This window comes from Embiotoca jacksoni, unplaced genomic scaffold (assembly GCF_022577435.1).
Source record: "Embiotoca jacksoni isolate LCO1_2020_lvr unplaced genomic scaffold, fEmbJac1.0.p SCAF_12, whole genome shotgun sequence".
NCBI classification, from domain to species: Eukaryota; Metazoa; Chordata; class Actinopteri; family Embiotocidae; genus Embiotoca; species Embiotoca jacksoni.
This window is the reverse complement of record NW_027185252.1, coordinates 17,580,927-17,606,245: the sequence shown is the minus strand read 5'-3', so window position 1 is coordinate 17,606,245 and position 25,319 is coordinate 17,580,927. Positions and strand designations below refer to the sequence as shown.

At 41.0% G+C, this 25,319-nt stretch overlaps 2 protein-coding genes across 3 annotated transcripts in view; both read left to right on the top strand.

Moving 5' to 3' along the window:
* The window catches only part of blnk (B cell linker), a 35,815-nt gene extending 27,954 nt beyond the window's left edge, over positions 1-7,861 (top strand). For both annotated transcript variants that reach the window (XM_069145239.1, XM_069145240.1), the window contains 14 exons: positions 1,497-1,522; positions 1,618-1,646; positions 2,208-2,264; positions 2,396-2,423; positions 2,537-2,588; positions 2,787-2,847; positions 2,946-2,973; positions 3,136-3,166; positions 3,577-3,652; positions 3,799-3,827; positions 3,934-3,989; positions 4,090-4,173; positions 4,288-4,443; positions 6,358-7,861. In XM_069145239.1, the coding sequence (XP_069001340.1) occupies positions 1,497-1,522; positions 1,618-1,646; positions 2,208-2,264; positions 2,396-2,423; positions 2,537-2,588; positions 2,787-2,847; positions 2,946-2,973; positions 3,136-3,166; positions 3,577-3,652; positions 3,799-3,827; positions 3,934-3,989; positions 4,090-4,173; positions 4,288-4,443; positions 6,358-6,474 (830 nt within the window). In that variant the 3' untranslated portion in view covers positions 6,475-7,861. The remainder of the gene's footprint in view (positions 1-1,496; positions 1,523-1,617; positions 1,647-2,207; positions 2,265-2,395; positions 2,424-2,536; positions 2,589-2,786; positions 2,848-2,945; positions 2,974-3,135; positions 3,167-3,576; positions 3,653-3,798; positions 3,828-3,933; positions 3,990-4,089; positions 4,174-4,287; positions 4,444-6,357) is intronic.
* Positions 7,862-14,369: 6,508 nt separating this feature from the next.
* On the top strand, positions 14,370-23,462 carry ccnj (cyclin J). The gene is made up of 7 exons (XM_069145242.1): positions 14,370-15,645; positions 17,662-17,847; positions 18,068-18,157; positions 20,206-20,416; positions 20,499-20,798; positions 21,990-22,149; positions 22,442-23,462. The coding sequence occupies exons 3-7, from the start codon at positions 18,089-18,091 to the stop codon at positions 22,788-22,790; spliced, it is 1,089 nt and encodes a 362-aa protein (XP_069001343.1). The 5' UTR covers positions 14,370-15,645; positions 17,662-17,847; positions 18,068-18,088; the 3' UTR covers positions 22,791-23,462.
* Positions 23,463-25,319: the final 1,857 nt, after the last annotated feature.

The following is a 25,319-nucleotide window of genomic DNA, read 5'->3' as shown; positions in this document are numbered from 1 at the left end:
ACCTGCTTGTTTGGAGAGTATTTGTCAAACTCTCCAAACAAATCTAACCCCAAATAAGAAAAACCTCAAAGTCACCCTCTATGAAAAAAAAGTTATGTAGTTTTAAACAGACTTTCTCTGCACTCATGACCAAGTCTTAACATCACATTTCAGCACCAACGTTGGTCCTTCATTGGCGCACACACATACCTTTTCAAAAATCCCAGAACACCTGTCATGTATGTTGAGTTTTGCCTCAATTACTTTGCTCTATGTCACATTCCTTCTGGTTACCATTACTACTAATATAGACTGAAATGTCTATGAAATACAACTTTATTGTGATAAGCACAGAATCTCTAACAGATCTGATTAATGAGATTCTCCAGTCATGAATATAATCAAGGTTTTGACAAATCTTAGGCAGAACCTAAAGTTTGTTGCTTCCTGTTTCTTGTTTGTTGGAGTCTTTGCTCTGAGTTTATTAAACATCTGCAGCTTCAGACAGCAGCAGGATCTTTATGAGCACATTTTCACACCAAAGAACAACAGAACTTAACATAATTACCTACTTATAAAGAATTATCCCTGAGATGGAGACAGGGTCAGTCAGGATCTAATGACAAACGATAGAGCCGCCACACAGAGTCACAGTTTATCAGCGACAGTTAAATCATTTGTTACCCAGCGGCCACCATCAAGTTGAGTAGTGAGCTCCATCACAGCTGTCAGGATGGTTTTATTTTTCTGTTAGTGAAAGTCTAATCTGTTTACCTATTTCTTCTGTCACGTCAGGTGTTATATTACGGCGATTTTTCCATTCACATAGCAGGGTCTTTGCAGCGGTCACATTATAGTACGTTGATGCCATCTCGTAACTTTTTTACATAATTTGACCTTTCTAATCATTAATGTAACAACCAACACACATCAGATTGCCTAAGAACAATGAAAAAACATTTGACTGTACCATGAGTGTATGTTGTTAGATAAATGAAGATTGCACATGGATAGAAGTTTTCATTTTTAGGAAGTCATAAATAAACAAATATTTTGTCATTAATTATCATTGTTTTTTGGGGGGTATTATTGCATAATAGGACTTTAAGTCAACTTTTTTCTATTTTACTCTAACGGATCAGTTCACCCCAAATTACTAGCAAATTCAAATACCCTGAATTTTTGGTGTTATTTATTAGCAATAACTTCCTATCTATCCATCATGACAGTTAGTTTCATACTTTCATGGTAATCCATCTGATTTCCTTAAGTGTGGAATAAAGTGGTGGACTTACCAACAGTACCCTCCTCAAAGCCATGCAGGACTAAGACAGGGGGAAAGAGGAGGCCTCCATTCTGTTTGTTGTAACAGCTTATAGGCAAATGCACAGACACATAAGAATAAGAGAAAGCCACGCCACAGTATGTTGAAGACTCGTAAAAACAACACAATCCAGCACCAAAGAGATTGTTGTGGTTCTACTTCATGTCTAATTTCTCTTCTGGGTATTTTTCAGACTTTTATGAAGTCCCTGACAAAGAGGTAGGCTGTTCATATAACACCAATTACAGCTTTTTTTGTAAGATACATTTTTATATGGAATCGAACATTGGTTGTATTTTATGTCATCTTTACAGGCGAGCTCTTCAACTCCTTCAGCAAGCAGGTCAGTTTGAGATTTTCTTGACTGAGGTTCATTTAAGTAGCTGGATCCATATACATCATCTGTGGTGGACTGTAGGTAGTGTTACATGTTGATAACTTTGAGATAGTTATATTGCAGTTTTTGGTCCACTAGATTTACCTGACAGTCACTTGAGACTTTGACTTGATATTGCAATCATACAGTACAACATATACATTTTATAAAATACAACATGGTTAAACTCTAAACTATCATTTCTCAACCTATTTGGACATTTTAAAATGTCTTAATTAATTGCCTAATGAATTTAATGATTTAAATTACTCTTTTAAGCCCCAAAGTGGTGAAACTGTTTAAATGTCTAAATCTGGAAAATGTATCCAAGTGTATGATGATGCTACTTTATTTAAATGTGATTTTTGAAAACATTACTTTATTTGTACATTCTTCTACTGGTACTTTTACTTGAGTAAAGGATCTGAAAACTTCCTCCACCAGTCTCCAGTATAAAATAAGAGTATTTCAGAAATAATTGAAGACAATCTGAAACCAATCATCCATTTCCTTGCATCTTTCTTGCAGACTGTGTCCCATCCCCACAACACAGTCCCATTCTTTAACCCCGAAACCCAGCCCCAGGTAGGGCCATCAATGTTCAATAATAGTTACATCAGCATTTACAAAAAATAATTATATTTAGAGTGCAACTCTCTCAGCCTGTCGTAAGACAATTTTTTTATAGCTTTTGTATTGCTTGTCTGCTTTTTCAGGTTGAACGCGAGACGATCACCCATTCCTGTAAGTAATGATAAATGTGCAAGACTTCTTTTCAAATCTGGGTTTTGCTGCGATTCAACAAACACTGCACATTTAAAGCGACGCTGACTTGTGTTGGTTTTGTGATTTTGCAGGTTCAGGAGCCCACAGGTGACGACGAATATGAAATCTGTGATCCAGAAGACAGTGAGTATCAAATCAAAAAACTACTCTGAACAATGTGTTCAGAAGGATCACAATCATGAATTACTCCCGCATGGTGCGCCATCTAGAGGCTAGCGAGGCAACATGGGGCTGTTAATCAAAGCTGACAACATACTAGGTCTTAACACGCACTTACTGTATAACTGCACTGTGTGTGTGTGTGTGTGTGTGTCCCTCTAGGCTCCACTGACACACCTGCAGAGGGTCCTCCTCCACGTCTACCCAGGCCTTTACCCAAAGAGTAAGCAGCTTTTAATATTTTCAAATTTCTAGACAATTAAGATTTAAATTTAAAGAAAAGAATAACTGAGTGTCTGATCCTTTCATCATTTTTCTCAGAAAGTCCCCAAAACCACCTCTCGGGCTGGTAGGAGTGGTTTTTAATTAAAAATTATGTACACAAAGCCAAAATACAGCACTTTATTGTCTTACTGTATTTAACTGACTCACATTTCATTTAAAAAAAAATGTACGTCTGAACATTTATTTTTGTGTTGCCGAAAACCATTAAACATGACTTCTATTGCAGAGGCCTGATTTAAAACCAAGGGAATTTGAAAGTAAGTGTTTAACTGAACTCACATTTTGAGCCATCTCAGATTGAGCATTTAATAAACAGGACAATCAGCCGATTAGTGCCGTCTACTTCTATAAATGAAGTTTTACCCCAAAACACGATTAAATCACACATTTCCTTTGCTCTGGATTCCTCTGTTATCCGATGATGATTTAATTACAAACATACATATGCTGCACGTACAGAGGAGTGCTTACTGATGCACATTAATCAGTTAAATTGAAATAGAAGTCATCATTTACAGATTTTCCAGTTAAAAGGGAACATTAAAAGTGTAGTGTTAGCCCTGAATTAGTTTAAAGACTTATTTATATTTTTCTTTGGAGGATGTTGTCTTCACTTTGTGACTAAACAGCAAACAGGCTAATTTCAGTATGTCTATATTTTCAAAAGGCCGAACGCTACCAGCTGTTCATGCAAACCCGAAACCTCCTCCGAAAGCTTTCACACTGGACTTGAAACGACCAAAGTAAGAAGTGCAACGTACAGTTTTACACTGTGCATCTTTATTTATGCTGCATATGAACATTTCTAGAGCTGCTCAGATGAGGAAAATTGCCTTTAATCCCAGCTTTGTCTTGTGTATTTACTGTGCACTCTTGTGTTTTCTGGCAGAATTCCTCTTCCACAGTTTACCTCCCCCAGTAAGTGCGGCTCCTTCTTGTGTTTCAAAGCCGGTTAACAGCCATTTCACAGCGGTTTTGTACTTTTAACATGAAGTGAGACAAATGATCATGTTTGTCATCCCAGAACCAGCTGAGAGAGGAAGTGTTTCTGCTGAAAATGGATCAACAGACCCAGATCAGGTGTGCTTTGACAAAATAATACTGTAAAGATGAATAAATAAATAAACTTTTGTGACAAGAGTAACGGTTTGAAATAAGTCTGACCTCCACTCTTCTTCAGCTTGCAGGCGTCTATAAGAAACGCTGGTATGCCACCGCATGTGACCGCAGGACGGCTGACGAGGCCTTGTTTCGCTCGAATAAAGTGAGAATCTTTGTTGCGTCACCAACTTAATGAACACCTCCTCAAACTGAGCAGCATTTGGATTATTTCCCATAAAACCCTGCTGGGTGTGACTGTGAGCATTTTCTGTTTTAGGACGGCGCGTTCATGGTGAGGAAGAGCTCTGGTCAGGATGTGCATCAGCCCTATACTTTAGTGGTGTTTTACAAGTGCAGAGTGTACAACATCCCGATCCGCTTCATACCGAGCACTCAGCAGTACGCTCTGGGAAGAGAGAAGAGAGGAGAGGAGGTACAGCGGGGCACTCTTATTTGTCTCATTTTCATTGTTTATAAAGGGGGCTGTGATTGCTTTTGTCCAATGTATCTAAACCAGGGTGGGGTAACATCCTGGCCATCCTTAATTAGATAGAGTAAACAAACGGAGACATATTGGACAATTGAATTGAAACATGAAATGCATAGTTCTGAATTATGTTCAACTATATTACTACATTGCTTTACAAAACGCTCTTTGCCATCCCAAAATGGAGCCATTTGATCCCCAGTAAGCCATGACAGCGTGACTGTAGCTGGACACGCATGAAATGAGTCATTTTGCATCATTACTGACAGCTGTACGAAGACGTGATGCATTGCATTGTGGGATTGTTAGAGGACTGCAGTGAACATGTCATGGACCATGATACTAGGTATTTGAGGGCTCTATAAATTATAGGTCATAACATTCACATTTGAACACCAAATAATGTGGCAAACAGTAAATAAGTCGCACTGTAGTGTGACAAACGATACAGTTAAATATATGATATACTTTAGTAAATAGTATGTGACATCAGGCACAGAAAGCGAGCCAGCATACGTAATACTCGGACAGTAAAGCTGAGGCAAGTAAATGTAATTTATTCGACATTATTTGTGTTACTCACACCTCTACTTTCAATAGACAGATGGATGGATGGATGGATGGATGTGGATGGATAGATATATTTTATTGATCCTGCAAGGAGACATTTTTTTGTTACAGCAGCATAGAAGATACTGCAAAAGCAATACAAATTCCAGAATAAAAATAGAGGCAGTAAAGGTATAAGTATGTAAAAAAAAAAATTAAAAAAAAATCTATGGCAAGCCAGAATTGCCACAAATCACCTAGTGCCATATGCCTACGTAAACAACACACCTCTGAATGTAAGCTTTCACACAGATACTCCATGGACAGGACCTGCACATAAGCAGCAATTAACAAACACACAAGAGTGTACATAGCATCAGACATTAAATTTATATTAGACCAAACGGGGAAAAAATGTGCACTCACCGTTACGATACCTTCATAAAACGATACGTCTGGTCGTCTGCTGCTGTGGTCGACTGCGAAGGCATCAATGGCTCTCGGTCTGACAGTGTTTTCAGCCAACACTGCTGATTCTCGGTTCAAAAACTGCTCGCATATGAATCCGTTCATCTTTAGTTAAAACTTTTCTGCAGATATTTTTAAGAAGCATCGTCCTGGGACCTCTCTGGGAAGTTTATAATCGCAGGCTCCTTTCTCATGTCCGTCCTCGGCTTTATTGGTGCTGGTCAGTGACTTCTATCATTGCGTCACCAACTTAATGAACACCTATTAACATCACCTGTATGAGCGCTGCAGGATTCACAGTCACTTTTGTTTCAGATTTAAATCCAGAACGGTCGTTATGACACAACCGCGGTGCTAATGCTAAATTACCAATTTACTGACAGACAAAAAAAACTTGCTCACAGGAAGTGGGTTAGGTCAAAGGTGAAGCACCCTCAAGCTGCTCCCTGGCGCCGCCTCTGGTGACATGTGACAGGTGCAAAAGGCCTATTTCCAATTTTTAGAAAAAGGCTGATATCCGTCCAACCCTGTGGTCCTACCCGAGTTCTCCCTTAATTATGCCAGATTTAGGCAGTGAAATACCGAACACAGCTTGAACTTTAAATAAGATATTTAAAAAAAAGTGTTCTCCCATTTAATTGCTTGCAACTGGGTTATACAATCAGGAAGTGGACTGCTTTATTAATTAAATTTGCACAAATCTTTAAAGGCAGAAAATGATGATGAATATGATTGTATAATTGCAAATTTGTTTTAAGCAACAACGTCACCTGTTTTCATCAGTTTGTTTTTTTTCTTCACGCTAGCGATGCGTTCTTCTTTTTTTTATATATATATATTCAGTACTTCAGCAGCGTCTCCCACATCATTGAGAACCACCAGAAGAATCCCCTGGTGCTGATTGACACTCAGAGCAACTCCAAGGACGCCACCAAGTTGTGCTACCCTGTGAAGCCCTAGATGACCTCACTGACGGCGGACAGTGGAGTGGTTGGAGCGGTACACCGCAGTGCTCTGTGTGTACTGTCAGACCACTCTTTACAGGAGCCACTGGGCCTGTTGCTCTGTCACTTAGCATCCAAGTCGCTCAACTGCGGTTTAATACGGGTCCAACTAACACCTGAAGTTTCAGGGGTTTCAAACGCAGCTGTGTGCTAATCCAGACCTGACCGCTGTGTCTAACGCAGGTGTGGAAGAGAACCTCATCAACATGGGAGCAGGCGTGTCTGAGGGCTTCCCAGCATGCACCGAGGCAACAAATTAGCAGTGTTATCATTATCTTGTCTATGCTGTTCACATTATTTATCAACATGAGCAAATAATTACATCATAAGTGTTGCTGTGTGTACGATTATTGAGGTTGTCATCCTGAAAAGTGATGTTTGACACAATGCAACACTGATAAGGAAAAATAGTTCCTCTCGTGATACAAATTGAGGGGTTTTTTTCTGAGAGCTTTATCTTGACACAACACGTGTCCCCGCTTGTGATAATTACTGAGTTAATGTTGTAAATATTTCAGTCACATCATGTTCAGACATTTTCTACTTTGTTTTATTTCTGCCTACTGTAGTATGAGTACTGTCAAATATATAGAATTAGCTTACGTTAAACTGTGGTGATCAATAACCCTGTTTCTTGCATCAAAAATGAAATAAGGGAGATGTGACACCTTTAATTATACAATTTTATAACTTTGCTATGATTTTTTTTTTTGTGTTGCCTTCAAAAATATGGCTAAATATTTGCCATTTTTGGGATTCCTAAAATGATTTGTTGTGCATTTGTTCATCTGCAGTAGAAGTTTAGGTGTTTTCTAGCAGACACAGCAGCCAGATTCAAACTGAATCACAGGTGTGTTTTAACCTCCTCAGGACACAGCAGCGGGGATTTAAGGGATCATGTGACCCAGACAGCACAGGTTCAACAAAAAAAAAGGGGAAACCCCGCCCATCCTCCTGAGAACAGTGAAATAGTCCCTCCGAAAGCACCTGTAGTGCCAGAGCAATAGACCCGTCATGTGGTGCTTTTCTCCTCCTTCACCGTTGACCCGCATGCGGTCCTGTCAGCAGGACTGGAAGCCGGACACGTCTGCACTGCTGGCAATGCAGAGCTGAAACAGCACCGACTCCAGAAGAATTTTTAACTTGTGTTTTATTCAATGTTTTTTTTAGGTTTTTTTTAATGCTCAGTCAGTAAACAGTGTATTGAAATTAATGCAAAGGAATGAAACAGTGTTGCTTTAGCAGAAAGAAGCAGGTAGACAAAAGTTTATGACAGCGTCTTTGGGGAGCGAAAAAACAAAGTTGTATATTTTGTTTTAATAAAAGTCTTTTCTTGCCTTTTAGAGCTCCGCTCATATCTTCAGTCTCCACAAAATGTCACCAGGAAGTGACACACACTTTCAATTATTCTCTGTTCAACAAGTAATGCTATCATACTGGTGCACATTTTGTTGCATATGGATAATTCCCAGGCACTTGGTGAAACTTCTCAGGTCATATTTTACAGTACCTCCAGTGGGACTATGTACATTTACAAAACTTTTTTCTGAATTAAAAATAATTATTGACACTCATTGAAACAGGAATTTGTGCACAATTTAGGTACGTTTAACCAATGGTCCTTCACACACACGCACACACACACACACACACACACAGACAAATGTTGAGCCACAGTAGGACACTGGTTGAGATTGTCATCGGCTTCGGCCTGATAAGGTGAGGTAACGGGAAATATAAACCCTCCTTTCATAGTGCAATTAAAAGATAACATTATCATTTCAAGTCAAATAAGAGGAAAAAGCAAACACGTGATCAAATCATCTAAACCTCTTTAAGTTGAAAAAAAAAAATCTATATTTGTTAAGAAATGATTTCATCAGCGTGTCATCGACATCACAAAACACAGGATTACTTTTTCAAATTAATCGTGTCTTCAGGGATATCAGCTCCCACTGCATGAAAATATATCTCTTCCAGATAATAATATATTTGAACATAATTTGGAGTTTATACAAAAAGAAAATTTACACATCTTCTAATGGCAGAAAAAGCATAAAGAAAGCATATAAAGGCTAAACCTAAGAGTCATAAATAAATGTTGAATAAAACAGCTTATTGTCTTTTCTTTTTTTCTTTTTTTCTTAAACACACAGTTTTGGTATATCTGAGTAACTCGTGGGTCTCTGCGTCCCATTCCAGAAACATAAATATGACAGCTACCACACTGTTTTGCCTACCCGTACATAAACTGATCCATTAAACAGATGGTATGGCAAATATACACATTACAGTGTTCTATAAAAGATTCCATACGACAGTGTACTTGAATCACCTTAAATAAAGCTATTGTGTAGACAAAATACAAACAATACAAACGAGTAAATTATGAACGCCACTTCCACTTGTGGCTTTACAAACAATCTACAAAGACTTCGTATCAAGATACTCAAACTGGGAGAGACAACAGGTAAATGCTCAGATTCCCCTGAGAATGTGAACCCTCGCACAATGCTTTCATTCTCCTCAAAAACAACCAATCATAATTAAGACTTTAAAAAAAAAAAAACAGTTTCCATTATTGTTTTGATGTATTGCAAAGTTACTTTTTCTCCAGAATATCTGTTTTTCATCCAGTGTGTGCGACAATTACGAGTTTTCACAGTTTGGCATTTTCCACTCCATCAGATGCCGCTGCCGATGGACCATCCAGAGGTCCCGACGCGTGAACATCCTCCCGCAGAACCAGCAGCGAAACTTCCTCGCGGTGTCCCTGCCGGGAGACACCGCACCCACTACTTCGTACTTTTTCCTGCTCAACCTACGAAGTTTCAACTTCAAACTGAACCTCTCCTGCACGGAGTTGTCGCCGCGCCACGCGGCTTCAGTTTGGGCATTCGTTGGGTCGTTCGTCTCGGGGACGTCGCCGCTCGAAGCCGACAGAGCATTCAGAGTCCTGCGTGACAGGACGACCTTCTGCACCTCTCCTCTGTACCTGTTGACGACCTCCATGATCCGGGCCACCTCGGGGATGTCGGCGTCTGGGTGATTTAGCACCACGACAGGCTGGTCTCCCGCTGGACGCTTCACCAGCTGAGAGGAATTTATGGCTACTAGCTTCAGGGTCCTCTCCAGGTGCTTTGGGGCGGGCTGCCACCGGTGGCTGGAGGCGGCTGAGGGCTCCTGTTGGATGGCTTTGTCGGCAGGGAAACGGATGCTGCCGAGGGGTTCAGCGGGAACTTCTCCAGCTCTCATCCCTTCGACACGGCGCTCACTCCGCTCTACTGAGAGAGCAAGGCGGGGATCTTCCACGATTATCTCACCTGTAAGATAAAAAGGTGAAATACACCCAAAACTTCCAAACACTTTGCTCTTGAAGCTCAAATCAATGTCAAGAAACTGCCATTGTGTGTTAAATCTGTCGTCACTGAGTCTATGCAGAAAGTATAATTTGCCGTCTTACCCTGTGGTGTAATGACAGGTTGGGGAACAGGGAGAGACGTGCTGCTATGAAGAGTCACTCCATCAGCGGCTGAACTCTTCTTATCCTCTGACACATTGCAGTCGGTGCCGCTGTGAGATGTTTGTAGCTCTACGTTTTCGGGGAACATCCCTGCTTCAGTCGCTGATGCATCCCTCGGATCCGCCTGCCTCGTCCTGCCAGCTGATGTGCTCTTGTCAACTTCACTTTCCAAGAACTGCGGTGACTTCTTTGCGTCAACCTGCATTTCCTGATGCGTCGGCGTCGAGCCTTTGAGCACGGCCGGCATGTTTCCGGTCGTATTTTTAGATCCCACTGGCTTCGCGACGCAACTGGAGGCGAGTTCCTCGCCTGGCTTTGATTGTAGAATTGAACTAATGGCTTCAGATGGGTCATTAAGATCAGTCTTGGAACCTTTGGTCCATTTCTTCTGGTGTGCTTCTGTTGGCTGCACATTTTGGAGAATCTGTACCGTCTCCTCCGTCGCTGCGTGAGGAGTTGGCTGTCCATCATGGCCGTCTATCGAACCACCTGCTGATGGAGACACGGAGCTTTGCGACACCCACTGCTTCTCCTTCACGGGATTCTTCTTCAACACTATCTTTAAGGGCTGTCCTGGCGATCTTTTACCTTTCCTGTTAAATCTGCTTCTTCTTCTCCGCCGTCGATTTTGTTTCTTATTTTTTGGTAGGGCTTTATGAATAGATGTCTCTTCACACTCATTTGTCAACTTCAGATCACTGGGAATACAAATCCCGTTGTCATGCACAGGCCCCTCCAGTTTTTTACTACTTTCCTCTATTACCTGACCAGTCTTTAATTCCTGATTCTCTCTGTTTTCCTGCATCCGAGTGCACTCAGATTCATTCTTGCCTGACACTGAGACGTCATTATGTAGTTTGTTTTCAGCCTGTGGACAAGGTGCGCGGTCGTTCAAATTCGATTGGCTTTCGTTTTGGTCGAGAGCACACTGAGCATCCCCAGCAGTGCTTTCAGAGGAGACAGTTTCCTTTTCTGATGATGCCATCATTTTCAACCTTTTGGCATATGTAGCACCGTTCTGAGCAACAGTTATCTTGTTCTTGACTGTCAGGACAGTCAGATCCGACGAGTTCGTCATGATGCCATTCTCCGACTTGGGGTGAAGATTCATATCTTGAGGGACATTTGACAAAACGGTTTTAAGAGCCTTGGTCCATTTTTGGTCACCGGTTTCCCCGGCGACAGATTTCATCAGAAACTGTTGAGTTTCCTCTAGAGTTGTTTGTGGATCTGACAGATGGCAGTATTTATCCAGGAATTCTCTCCCTGGCAGAGACAAGCAGTCCTGAGTCAGCCAGCACATTTCCCTGACTGCACTTCTTGTTAATCTGGCCTTCGTTTTGGGAATCGTGTCATTTGGCTTCTTTGCTATGGAATGAACCTCCTTCTTCTTCTTCTTCCTCTGGTTACCATTCTGGCAAACGTGGACAGCTTTAATGTGCTTAGTGATCAACCATTTCTGAGATGCCTCATAGCCACAGTGCTGACAACGTAAAGTCTGAGTGGTCGACAATTGATTCTTGTCCTTTGTGTGCAGCGATACATCAACATCATCAGCTCCTTCCAGGTCCAAATTATGTACAAACATGTGCTCTAAAAATACTCGAACATCACCTGTGGAGAATTTCTGGCACATTTCACATGAATATTTGCCATTTGGGCAGTGACACATAGTCAAGTGTGCGCTGAATTCAGGCCACGTGCGTTGAACGTTGTCATTACAAATGCTGCAACTAGAAAAAGTGTCCTTGTGGCTTAATAGATGAACCTGAAGGTAGGAGAAGTCGTGTGTACTAAAGGTACACTTGTGACAGGAGAAAACTGGTGGACTCTCTCTGTGTTTTTCCTCAAAGTGTCTGGCTAAGTCTTTGGGAACATATTCCGAGTTGTCCTTGCACTGAGTGCACGCGAACCTGAGTGTACTTCCGCTGTCATTTGTCCTGCGCTGGCTTTCTTGTGCATCTCGAGGGGGCGTCTTTGATGAAGGCCACACTGTGCTCCGCTCCCGCTCCTCTGCTGTTGTCTTTGGTCCTCGCTTATCTTCGGTTTGCATAGCTGGGGGCTGAACGGCAGTCTTCCTGAGGTGGAGCCGTTTGTTCCAATCTCTATTCTTCTTGTCGACTCGCCGGCCCTTATCTCCTGCAGAGGTAGCTGCACACACATCCACAGAATCCATGGGTTGTCAGGTTCCTGAAAGAGCAGAAAAACACATGGCATAAACAAAAAACGAAAAATGAAAAACAAAGCGTGCCTCCTCACAAATACTTTTGTTGTGCTTTGATAAGACCCAGCATGTTCTTTGTGCTGAAAATGCTGTTTCATTATTTCACAGTAAGCCCATAGAAAAGGAGCTGCATTCACTGTCCTGGTCTGCATGCTATTTAACTCCAAGTCAACCTGTTGCTGGTTCAAAAAGCCTCTCTGTGGATGAGAATGAATCCCACTCAGATCAGGAATAAAACACCTCCACCAGTTTCGTATCAGCCACCGGGTGCAGGAAAACTGCACTTCAGCTCACCTGTTCGGTTTGTGAACGTCATGTCTCGCATTAAAACACAATTAAATGCGATACGGTGGGCGGTGCAATTAAAAAAAAAAAAAAAAAAAAAAAACTTCACCAAAACCAAAACAAATGCACTAAAAGCCGAAGAGACCGAGCTGGCACTTTCTAGTGGCAGATCCGTGGGGGGATCGTACGGCCATTGTGCAGTCTGACTTGACCACAACAAAGTGATCAAGGCTGGCTTCGTGACGAGCAACAATCGCTTTGGGATTTAAGTTTCGCTAAACTATCACGGCGACCACGCGTTGCAACCTCTTTGCTCTCGCGTCAAAAGGCGCCGTGTTATTTAGTAACTGGGCTGACTATGAAAACTGATGCACCTTTTGTGTGATTTGAACTAACGTGACGCACAAGAGCTTCCAAAGACGAAATAACTTGAGGAACACAAAGCGTGGCAGCAAAGTTGCACCCCATCCGTTTGGTACAAAACACCGCATCGAGTTATTACCGCAGATAAACCCGCCGGTTGACGTAAATGAATAATAAAGCTGGGGTTGTTCGTGTAGTTGTATCGGGTTTTTTTTTTTTACCTTTTCTTTTGTGGTGAGCTTGACAGCTCAGCGAGTGGCAGCCATGATGGTTCCATCCGGGGATTACAGCCTCTCTGAGCTCCTTTAGCCTTTAGCCTGTCCCGGGCCTGCAGCTACACACCGACGCCGAGCGGCTCTCCGTGCGCTCGGGTGCCTTTTATGTGGACTATTCACTTTTTTTTTTATTTTTTAACGTAACACAAAACAACCCCCAAAACAGTAGAGTAAAAAAAAAATTAAAAAAAAACATTTTAGGCAAACAAGAATAGGAACTCTTTCCTAAATGAAGTGTGTTTGCATCAAATGAACATGAAGTGGTGAGGGTGGATCACCTCCGTCACATTTACTGCTTCATGACCAAATTTATAAATGTCACGGTCAACTGACACCTTTACACAAAATATATCCGAATAAAGGCTGCCGGAAAAAGTAGTTTTTTGCACCCCCCAGCACTGTATCTGACCCAGGTACTATGAGTATAGAGTATAATGTTTATTTATTAAAACATGCTCTAATAACATGGACTTTGGTGGGTACAGGCTCCTGTGTATGACGTCTGATGAATGTCTCGTATAGTGACGGATATCTCATACAGATACAGACAAATAATAGTCTAAGTAAAGAAATAGTCTAATATTTGAATTTTGCAAAATTTAAATGTCTATAAACCGAAATAGGCTAATCTGTACTTTTCACATTTTATTTTATATCTAAAATAAAAAATAATCTATTCGGCATAAAGTGGGATTTCAAATGTTACTTTGCAGTCAGCCATTTTCAAACTGATCTCTGAAGCCCTGATTTGTTTTCTGTGCATATTTAATTCAAAATAAAAACAACAGCATAAGCATAAACAGCATTTTAATGTTTTAGGAACATGTTAAGGCATATGTTACATTTTAGGCAGAACATAAAAATGTAAATGTCACACTTAGTGATTCTGTTCTGCCTTAAAACAGGAAACATTCATTCAATATATATTTTTACACAGAATAAAGTGTCTTGCCCTTTGAGCCAGACTATCCTCTCTGAGCTCTGCTGCCTCCTCATGCTGCGCCTCAGTCTCTCCATCCTCCTGCTCCTCTCTCTTGGAGAAACACGGTCCTGGTAATTCTTATATCATTTATATACATTTTATTTATCATTTATTTTATTAGTTTCATGTAGTTCATTCACCATGGCAAATAAAAAATAAAAAATCAATACACCTGCATAAGTGACTTTTAGGAACTGATAAGGGTGTTGACTGAGACAGGAAGTGAAGTTAACTATAACTATATTAGTTATAGTTAACTATACCTGTGGTTCTGTGTTGAACCCAGGCTCAACCGGTACCAGGGGTAAAATGTATTGTATGTTTGTGTTGGCGTAGTGACACATGCGGTAGATATAGGTTTTCAAGTAATCCACTGTGTGCGTTCAGGGTGCCCTCTGACACCCTTCATACCATTTGTAAATTAATCAGATCATCCTGTTGTTCACTGAAACATTTTACAGACAAAGCACTTCCTTAATCTCCTTCTCTTGTCATTATTCCAGGCAGGGACAGATTACAGAACTCATTTTAAAGCCCATTATCCTGCAAAAGAAGTAAAACTCTAGGTTACCTGTGCTCTGCCTAAGAGAAGCTGAGTGCATGTACTTTGTGTGTGTCCAGCACTCAACACATAGTGAAGGGCTGCTCTTCAAGAACATACTTCTGTGTAAAAATAGCCCACTTGGCCTGAGTTTGGTAAATATGACACCCTTTATTGCATCAAGACTGCAGATTAACACACACACACTGACCTGTAATGAGACTGTTTTACAGGAATGTGTGAAAACATATTTATTTACTTAAGTAACTTTAACATATAGCTTCATAAAGTTGAAGTTAAACACGTATTTTATGACTTTTTAAGTGTTGGACCAAATTACCCTTTGTACTGCTTGCATTACCCTACACATTAACCATTAGAGCTTAATCATGAACTGCGTCAGAAATAACCACAAATCTGTTATCTAGTTTGTGATTAAATCTCATGTGGATGAGTCTATGGGCAGAGGGTCCTTTGTGCTGCCAACAAAACTAAGATAAGGTCAAGATGAGCTTTTCTGTTACCAATGAATATCTCATACAACAAAAAGAATCAGATTTAGAAACCAGCTGAGTCATTCAAGAGATTTGGCGTGAGCAGAATATTTTAGAAGTAAACAAACCTAAAAAGCTGCATGATGCTGGTCCAGTGGAGGGTCAATAACATAACGATTGTTTACAACCTCTGCTTTGGTATTTCTGTCCAATGACTCTGAGAAAGAGTCAGCAGTGTGTTATTCACACTCCCAAGCAGGTCAAAAGGCTGCCAGCTGCTCCTCCAACCAGGAACTGCATGACACAGGGGGGAAGAGAAGCACTGAAAGGCCGGCCACCGCTTCCCTCCACCCGGGACGCCATTTGTTTCCTGTGGGAGACAGTTCTAGTCCATTAAGAACGGAACGACCCGCCACCTCAACAGTGTCGACAACAGAGCTGTTAGCATTACCAATCCTCTTAAGGCTCACCCCCTGCATACAGCCACACTCTCTGGACTGCTCTTTTTCTTGTTTGATCACAGCATGGAAGCACTGTGATGCCTGTTTTAGTCCAATTTATATTGACTTTGCACCACTTTTTCAGACACTACAAAGAAATGCAAATTATATGAAGTTATGTACATTTAAATGGCTGTTAAGTTATATCTTCCATTATTTATGCCAGTCCTTTACAGGAGGAGCATTGTGACTGCTCCATTGTTCCCAGATAAGGACTGATTATGTGCATAATGGCTCCATAAATACAGATGAGTCCACACCATTTTTATGCTTTAATCACTTGATAAAACTCATTTTATCTTGGTTCCTATTGGCTTAATTTCTGCCGGAATGCACTTAGCTGTAAAGCAATGCATCAGTTTTTTTTTTTAAATGATACATATAAATAAACAATTTTGCTCTGCCTTCTCACCATAATTACTTTTTTTTTTCTGTTAACCTGCTGCAGTGAATTACATGAAAGTCCCTCTGCTCTTGAAGTACGGGGAACACTGATGTTGCTTTTGACCTATCTGGGTCAAATTTAATGGCGCCGCGCTGCTGGGGCAAACTGACCCATTTTGGATTTGTGCTGAAAAATATAAATGACCCATGGAAATATTTTTTCAGCATAAAAACTAACAGGCAGGGCTTCTCAGGGGAAGAAATACATATATAGATCAAATATAAACCAAGTACACAAAGATGTTTGTATTGTTTTAGATTTTAGGATGCGGGTCAGACTGACCCTGGGGGACAGGAAAAGGAAATAAGACACAATTACAGTTCATAGTTTCTTCACAGGTGTGCACCCAGACACACTTCCATCCCTACACTCATTCTGCTCCTTTCTCAGATTTGCATCATACATTTAAGGCACCACAGTAATGGATTTGCTCACATTTTCAGTCGATAAACCAGAGAATTAGGATGCTCAGAGTGACTCGTTGATAGATGATTGTCATACAAAAAAAACAGAGAAAAACAGTTTTAAACAAATAGGGTTATCTGTTCTCCTTATTTTATTTTACCCCTAAATGCGACCTTGCTTGAGTCAATACTGAAGTAAAATTAAACAGGAATAAAAGCAGTTTATCAGATCTTAATGAAAAATGTAAAATCCCCAGCTTGTTTTAGATCACATTGACCTGGCTAATATCTGGATTACCAAAGAGTAAACAAGCTGAGGGTCTTTTTCTTTTTGCATTATTGTACCTGCAAATATGCAACACTGTTGTAAAAACGCTTTTTATCCATAAGTGATAAATCCTGTGGTGCAATGAATTAGGAAAAAGGGTTTTTTATTTTATGCAAAATGCAAAGACTTTTGTTTCAAGATATATTGCTTGTTTGGAAATCTGACAATATGTACAGTAATGTCTATATTCAATCAGAGCTTCCAGTGTGCAAAGTAAATGAAAGGTTACCAGTGAAGGTTACCAGGAAAGTGTTTCCTTTTGATTGTTTTAGCTGCCAATTTAATTACAAACGTCAATGGAATTACAATATGGAGTCATATCTGGCTCTAAAAATCTGGATATTAACAAATTATAGACTAGAATTCCCTTTTATCGGCTATTGGCTGAATTAGGAAAGTAGCCAGGCTGCGCAGTGATTGGATGTTGACCGTTTTTATACTTATTTGTAATTGGCTGCGTCCTGTGCACGACCAGTCCTGAGAATAGTGATGCTTTCAGGTGTTTATCCAAAACTACTCTTACACTTTGGTGGTTTCCTCTGGGAGACAGCAGAAATTTGGATGTAAATATTTTTGGGTAAAAACTGCATTCCATCAAAAGTCAATTTTTAGATTTTAACAATGACATGCGAATGACGACTTTTCTTCTTTAGGAGAAAGGACAAAATTAAAACATGACAACATGTGCTAAGTCAATAGCTAAAATGTAGTTTACTAACGTTATTTTGTGCTTTTCACCCGCTAAACCTCAATTATCCGTTTTCTCGGCTTCCTTTCAGTTGGTTATCCGAAATGAAGTTGGTGTGTCCGGCAGCACTTGAACGCACCAGCGGTGTTTGCTGAACTCGTGCTGCTGAGCTGGAGGCTGACTACAACAATGAGTGCGAGCAAAGCATGTTCGGCTGTTTGAATTGAAGTTTACTTCAGTGAAACTGCCCGCAAAATCCCCTACATGTGCTCATTGGGTGAGTCTCCACTTTTAAAGTGTCATCAGGAACTTTTATTTAAAGTTTCCTGATTAGAGGAACACAATGACCGAAGGGCGACAGATCACGGTGCTCCACTCGGCTGTTGCGAGTTTGAAAGTGTCATTGTCTGTCACAAATTGAGTTCCCCCACTTCATGTGCGCAGCATCTTCAGCACCAACTGGATTGATATCCTTTCCCATGTGTTCTCTTTCCGAGGTTTCCAAAGCACTGTGCTAAATGGAGCTAGAGGACCAATGGTGGAAGGGACAACTTGCTGCAGATATGTACCAGGCGCTGCGATACAAAGTGAGTGTGGTGGGTGCTGAAATACAGTGGGTACGGAAAGTATTCAGACCCCTTTAAAATTTTTCACTCTTTGTTTCATTGCAGCCATTTGCTAAAATCAAAAAAGTTCATTTTATTTCTCATTAATGTACACTCAGCACCCCATCTTGACAGAAAAAAAACAGAAATGTAGAAATTTGTGCAAATTTATTAAAAAAGAAAAGCTGAAATATCACATGGTCATAAGTATTCAGACCCTTTGCTGTGACACTCATATTTAACTCACATGCTGTCCATTTCTTCTGATCCTCCTTGAGATGGTTCTACTCCTTCATTGGAGTCCAACTGTGTTTAATTAAACTGATTGGACTTGATTAGGAAAGGCACACACCTGTCTATATAAGACCTTATAGCTCACAGTGCATGTCAGAGCAAATGAGGATCATGAGGTCGAAGGAACTGTCCAAGGAGCTCAGAGACAGAATTGTGGCAAGGCACAGATCTGGCCAAGGTTACAACATAATTTCTGCAGCACTCAAGGTTCCTAAGAGCACAGTGGCCTCCATAATCCTTAAATGGAAGAAGTTTGGGACGACCAGAACTCTTCCTAGACCTGGCCGTCCAGCCAAACTGAGCAATCGTGGGAGAAGAGCCTTGGTGAGAGAGGTAAAGAAGAACCCAAAGATCACTGTGGCTGAGCTCCAGAGATGCAGTAGGGAGATGGGAGAAAGCTCCACAAAGTCAACTATCACTGCAGCCCTCCACCAGTCGGGGCTTTATGGCAGAGTGGCCCGACGGAAGCCTCTCCTCAGTGCAAGACATATGAAAGCCCGCATAGAGTTTGCCAAAAAACACATGAAGGACTCCCAGACTATGAGAAATAAGATTCTCTGGTCTGATGAGACCAAGATTGAACTTTTTGGTGTTAATTCTAAGCGGTATGTGTGGAGAAAACCAGTCACTGCTCATCACCTGCCCAATACAATCCCAACAGTGAAACATGGTGGTGGCAGCATCATGCTATGGGGGTGTTTTTCAGCTGCAGGGACAGGACGACCGGTTGCAATTGAAGGAAAGATGAATGCGGCCAAGTACAGAGATATCCTGGAAGAAAACCTCTTCCAGAGTGCTCTGGACCTCAGACTGGGCCGAAGGTTCACCTTCCAACAAGACAATGACCCTAAGCACACAGCTAAAATAACAAAGGAATGGCTTCGGAACAACTCTGTGACCATTCTTGACTGGCCCAGCCAGAGCCCTGACCTAAACCCAATTGAGCATCTCTGGAGAGACCTGAAAATGGCTGTCCACCAACGTTCACCATCCAACCTGACGGAACTGGAGAGGATCTGCAAGGAAGAATGGCAGAGGATCCCCAAATCCAGGTGTGAAAAGCTTGTTGCATCATTCCCAAGAAGACTCATGGCTGTACTAGCTCAAAAGGGTGCTTCTACTCAATACTGAGCAAAGGGTCTGAATACTTATGACCATGTGATATTTCAGTTTTTCTTTTTTAATAAATTTGCACAAATTTCTACATTTCTGTTTTTTTCTGTCAAGATGGGGTGCTTAGTGTACATTAATGAGAAATAAAATGAACTTTTTTGATTTTAGCAAATGGCTGCAATGAAACAAAGAGTGAAAAATTTAAAGGGGTCTGAATACTTTTCGTACCCACTGTAAATCAAAAAGTGCAAGCATGGAAAAAGTTAGTTTGAAATGTCATTCTTCAGTTTGAGCTATAGGTGTCGTAGCATGTCATATTTCTATGCTGATACAAATTAAGCGGTTTAAATGATGATAATTTTAAATATATGCAAATGTTTTTGATCCCTTATTTTTTCCCCCCATTTATAATTTTTTAAAATAATTTTTCCACTAAATATCATGAAAGACATTTTACAATTTAAAAATTACTTCTTCCAGGTTCTGAATTATTTCAAGCACATTTTGGTGTTGGGGATCTTGCGTGTTTGTGCAAATTCTGTTTATTCATAGTACGAAAAAAGAATGAAGTGACAATGAAAGACGTGTTCCTGAGATCTCAAATGAGACGTGTTGTCTAACAGGAGCTGAAGCTGCCCTCCTACAAAGGTCAGTCCCCTCAGCTCAACCTGAGACGCTACTTTGCGGACCTCATCGCCATCGTCAGCAACCGCTTCAGGCTGTGTCCTGCAGCCAGACACCTGGCCGTCTACCTGCTCGACCTCTTCATGGACCGCTATGACGTCACGGTTCAGCAGCTTCACATGGTCTCGCTCTCCTGTCTTCTTTTGGCCAGTAAGTGTGCAGCTGTAATCCAACTTTTGGGCTAGTTAGTCTCTTGCATTGGTGTCACAGATCCAATTCCTCTTTGCTGTAGGTAAATTTGAGGAGAGGGAAGACCGTGTACCAAAGCTGGAGACCCTGAACAGCCTGGCCTGCATGAGCTCCATGAACCTGGTCCTGACTAAGCAGGGTTTACTGCACATGGAGCTGCTCCTGCTGGAGACCTTCCAGTGGAACCTCTACCTCCCGACAGCTGCTCATTTCATTGAATACTACCTGTCTATCGCTGTCCATGAGGGTGATCTGCATGATGGCTGGCCCATGACCTGCCTGGAGAAGACGAAAATATACTTGGCCAAGTATGCTGATTACTTCCTGGAGGTTTCCTTGCAAGGTACGTTGTATTTGGACTGTTAACTCTTACAGGTGTCTCTCAGTATGTGATCAGAAGAGCCTGAGAGTAAAAAGTGGGAGAAAATGCGTACTCCGAATCAAAAACATGTGGCAGATGTGCAAATAGTTCACAATAGGCTCACTTCTATGTCTCCATGCACACTGCAAGTTTTAGGATTGCTCGACAAGCTGCTTAACACTAACAACCTTTTCATTTTATTTAATGCATTTTTATTTCGCATACCTGCGTCAGAGGTTCCCAAACTTTTCACACCATGTGCCAAACCAATTTTCCTGAGTACCACCTCCTGTTGCAGATATGCATTTTTCATAAATTAACATTCACCGATTTAACTACGCAATACGTCCCTGGAAAGCTAAATAGCAACATAAGGCTGCTGTTCCAAATCAAAGAATATGCCTGCATTTATTAATCAGAGCTCCAAATAATTTGTTACAAATCAGCAGGAGGAGGTGCAGAAACAGCTGTTTCTCTGCAGCGACCTCAGAGCCAGTTAAAAATTCCACTAATTCTGCTGCTAAAAATCAATGTCTGAGTCCAAATCCAACTGCACTGCGCTAACGTTCGCCTCGCGCCATGTCAAACATCATGTCATGTCGCTCTATGTGACTAAACACTGGCAAATTATTTTCCTAAAGCAATTTTTTTTTACATCCATGTAATGTGTTCTGTATATAGCTGTTGTTTGCAATAAAATGAAATTAAAGGCCAATTTTTTGGGACTTTGGCCAGTTGGAGGCTCATGAGTACCACTAGGTGGAGCCTCGTGCGTTTTTCTGTCTGTGCATCTTCTTTAAGTATTTATATTGATCTACAATTTAATAGATTTAAAGCTAATTTAACCATGTCAAATCACATTTTTCATAAGTCACATGCTGAGTTGCTGCTACTCTGCTCGTTAGCTTTAGCAGGAGTGAGGGTGTAGTCTTCTATCAAAATGGATTCAGCTACAAGCTCATGTAGGTCAGTGGGATAAGCAACTGTAAAACTAAGATGTTGGTTCATCTAAATTGACATTTTCAATAACAGATAGGCTAGTGGGAAGAATAAATTTGATTTTAGTCTGTTGAATAGCTACTTAAAAAAATATGCTGTCTTTACCCCCCAAAAAGTTGTATTAATATTTATGCTAACTGCTGGGTCTGTGGTTTTCTTTGTCCTTTTCTTCAGATCATGTGTTTTTGTGTTTTGCACCCTCACTGGTGGCTGCTGCGTGTGCGTCCGCCTCTCGCCTCATCCTCCACCTGTCCCCGACATGGCCACCGCGGCTGCAGCGCCTCACAGGCTACACGTGGGACAACCTAGTCCCATGTGCCGAGAAACTACTCATGTGTGTATCAAGCTGTCACTCAGATGATGCCATCTTGCATACGTGCTCATAACAGCTCGTATAAATGACTCCAATCGCTCGGAGCAGTTAAATCGAGCAATTTATTTCAATGACAGTGATTCAGATACTGACAACTTACGATGACACATGTTTCACAAGGACAATCGGATCTCAAACACAGTACACTGGACAGTAGCCTATACGTTGCACACCACACGTCAGTGTTCATCTTATAGCAGTGACTCATCTCATTAAACAACAGTGCAACTCTTTGTCCTTTTTTTCCCTCCAGTGCACATGACAGTGATGTCAAAGAAGCCAGCAAGCAAAAGTGCCAGCAGCAGCAGCAGCAGGGCCAGACAGTGTACCCCAGTTCTGGCCAGACAGTCACTGTGTCACAGTACCTGCAGAGGCCAAGCGTGGAGTATCCCCAGCAGGCCCCCCAGCCGGGCCTGGCCCCGAACCACAGACCCTCCTCCTACCTCAGCTGCTCCACCGCCAGCCTGCAGGCTGCGAACGGCCCCCAGCACGGCAACACCCAAGCCATCAGCGCCTCTCTGGACCCAAAGACGAACATTCCCAACAGGGCATACCAAGTCAGCATGCACTACCCCTGCGCTGCGCCGTGCTTTGACAGATGATGGTTTTCAATATTTAGTCATTCTTGGGGAGGAAGGGATAAGATATGGTGATCTGATTCTCTTGAACATAACAGAATACACTGAAGGAAACGTTTTTAATTTGAAGAGACTTGATGAGATTGGTGCAGCACTTTGAACCATAAGGTGTACGCAATGTGCAATATGCCTACTCTGCTGTAATTTTCAGTGTAGAGCCTGCATGAGGACTTTTTTTTTTTCTTTTTTTTTTTTTCCCCCAAGATGTTTGAGGTATCAGGTATGAGTGTTGTTGTGAGGTGTTTATAGCGGCACAGTTTGCACCTCTTTATCACCAATGTTGCTGCATAATTTAGCTACAGACCTGAAGTCTTGTATTTAATTAAGCCAAAGTATAAAATGCACAAACACATTGTGCTTGTAGCCATTTTGAGTATTACTATGCTAAGTTAAAAGAGCAGTAACATAGAGATTTATGTCGATTTATGGTTGAGAAAAGAGTTTGTGTTTTGTTTTGTTTTTTCCAATATTTTGTTTTTGTTTATTGGATGAAAGTCGTTAGTAAAAAATTGAAAGGATATACTCCTCTGCACATCAAAATGTACAGTATTTTGCAGAGAATTTTTTTTTCCTGTACACAGAGGATTTTGGTCGGTGCTGTCCACTTCTACGATGATAGTTTTAAATAAAATACAAACCTGTACATTAAACTGTGGTTCTAGCCCAGTGGATTTGTTTGACATGCAATATAATTGTGCCTACAATTCGTTATTTAAAATTCTGTCATATAATTGCTATTTCACAACTTGGGGCCATCAATTCCTTTTTTTGAGAGCATTGCATGTGTTGCAGTTACCAAACTTCATCTTTTCACTGTCTCGATCATCCAATGACACAGAGGTTGTTCACATTATGCGTCCTGGTGATCGGATCACAAGGGGACAGTCTAGTACGTATGTCAGCTAACACCTGCCATCATCATGCATCTCCACAAGCGTCTTGAGTGCCCACTTGTGTTCAGATCTCACTTCCTTGCGCTGTATGCAAATGCACAGTGTAAACATGACAGGTTAGTGAGAGACATTTTTGACTACCACAACTTACTCACCATGCAGAGAGTGAATCCAGAACCAAAATAGACTTCATCATATTTTGGATTTGTTGTCATTTGAGCAATTAACAAACCACTATGTAGTATCAGTCTAAAGTTAGGACACACCTCGTCCATCAAGTTTATTTATTTATTACATTTTTTTTACAATTTTCTAAATTGTCGTGCAATACTGAAGATATCAAAGCTATAAAAAGAAAACATGTTAATTTCTCCTAATCTCTTGTCATCTTTCCACTGTTGGCTGCCTAATAGAGGTGAAACAACCACAATGATGCATCCTGGGTGACAAGTGAAAAGGAAAGACGGTAAGCTTTAAATTAAATCCTTTGCATTTATTGTTTCTGGTCCTTGATTTTAATTTGTCACAGTTGAAATCACTTGTTGTAAATCCTCTCAGTAAAACATGGCAAACACTAATGCAACCAATGAGGAGCTACTATTTCAGACGTGTCACCCTCCTTCTCCACGACACTTTCTGTGGCTGACTGAACTTTTTGTGCTGCTTTTATTGGACACTGAATCCCACCTGTAATACATTCACCAGTTTATAACCTTAAATACCGTTTACCATAGACATCCTTTGCAATATAATAATACAGTTTAGGTGAGGCGACAAGGCAATCTACCGTCTGCAGAGGGCAGTATGGGCCACATTTCTGTTGAGGCTTGCCATCTCAGCTTTCCCATCTCATGTATTTCTGTTTGTGATATAAACATATTTTTACCACCTGAAGAGTGGACTGATACATTGTTAACTTTTCAGCCATCTCTGTATTAAAATTATTGCGTTATGCAGCTTTTTAATCTGAAGATATTACCTCTTAAAACTCACTAAAATAAGCCTCTGTTCTTAAGGGAAAAACAGTTGCACAGAAAATACATTTTGTAAGTCATTTCTGTAGTTTTATCACAATCAGAATTATGTTTTAAGCCTTTGAAGGTAAGATGAATAAGACAGAACATTTTGGAAGCAATATGCAAAATGTTTACTCTGGTATGTTGACATTGTTGACCACATGCCCTCATTCTCCTGGACATCAGCGGAGGCGGATATCTTTAGAATGAGAGACACAAAACCACACTCTTCTCATGTGCATAAACTGTAATTTGCTTTCCATCCGCTTTAGCATTTTGTTTATTCACCTTTGAGCCTGCTATTCTTTAAAGGAAGCCAAAAGGGACCTTACGGGACCCTAATTAAAGAGAGTTCCTGTTAGAAAACAATGCGGTCAAGCCTGACGGAAACAACACTATCAAGTAAACTTCTATAATGCACTCCTGATTCCTGCATGTCATGATGTGGCAGACCGTCTAAAATAGCGTTTTCGATCTGGTTGTATACTGCAGAAGGCTTCCTTTGGAGGAGGAAGAGGACTGATGAACCTGGTGATGAGGAATTTTCTTGCGCTTTAATTATTTACTGCTCCCCCTCCCAATCT

Coding starts and splice junctions, on each gene's coding strand:
- ccnj (XM_069145242.1), top strand. CDS start 18,089: ATGGAGCTAGAGGACCAATGGTGGAAGGGACAACTTGCTGCAGATATG. Junction 18,158..20,205: donor ACCAGGCGCTGCGATACAAA/GTGAGTGTGGTG, acceptor GTTGTCTAACAG/GAGCTGAAGCTGCCCTCCTA. Junction 20,799..21,989: donor CCTGGAGGTTTCCTTGCAAG/GTACGTTGTATT, acceptor CCTTTTCTTCAG/ATCATGTGTTTTTGTGTTTT.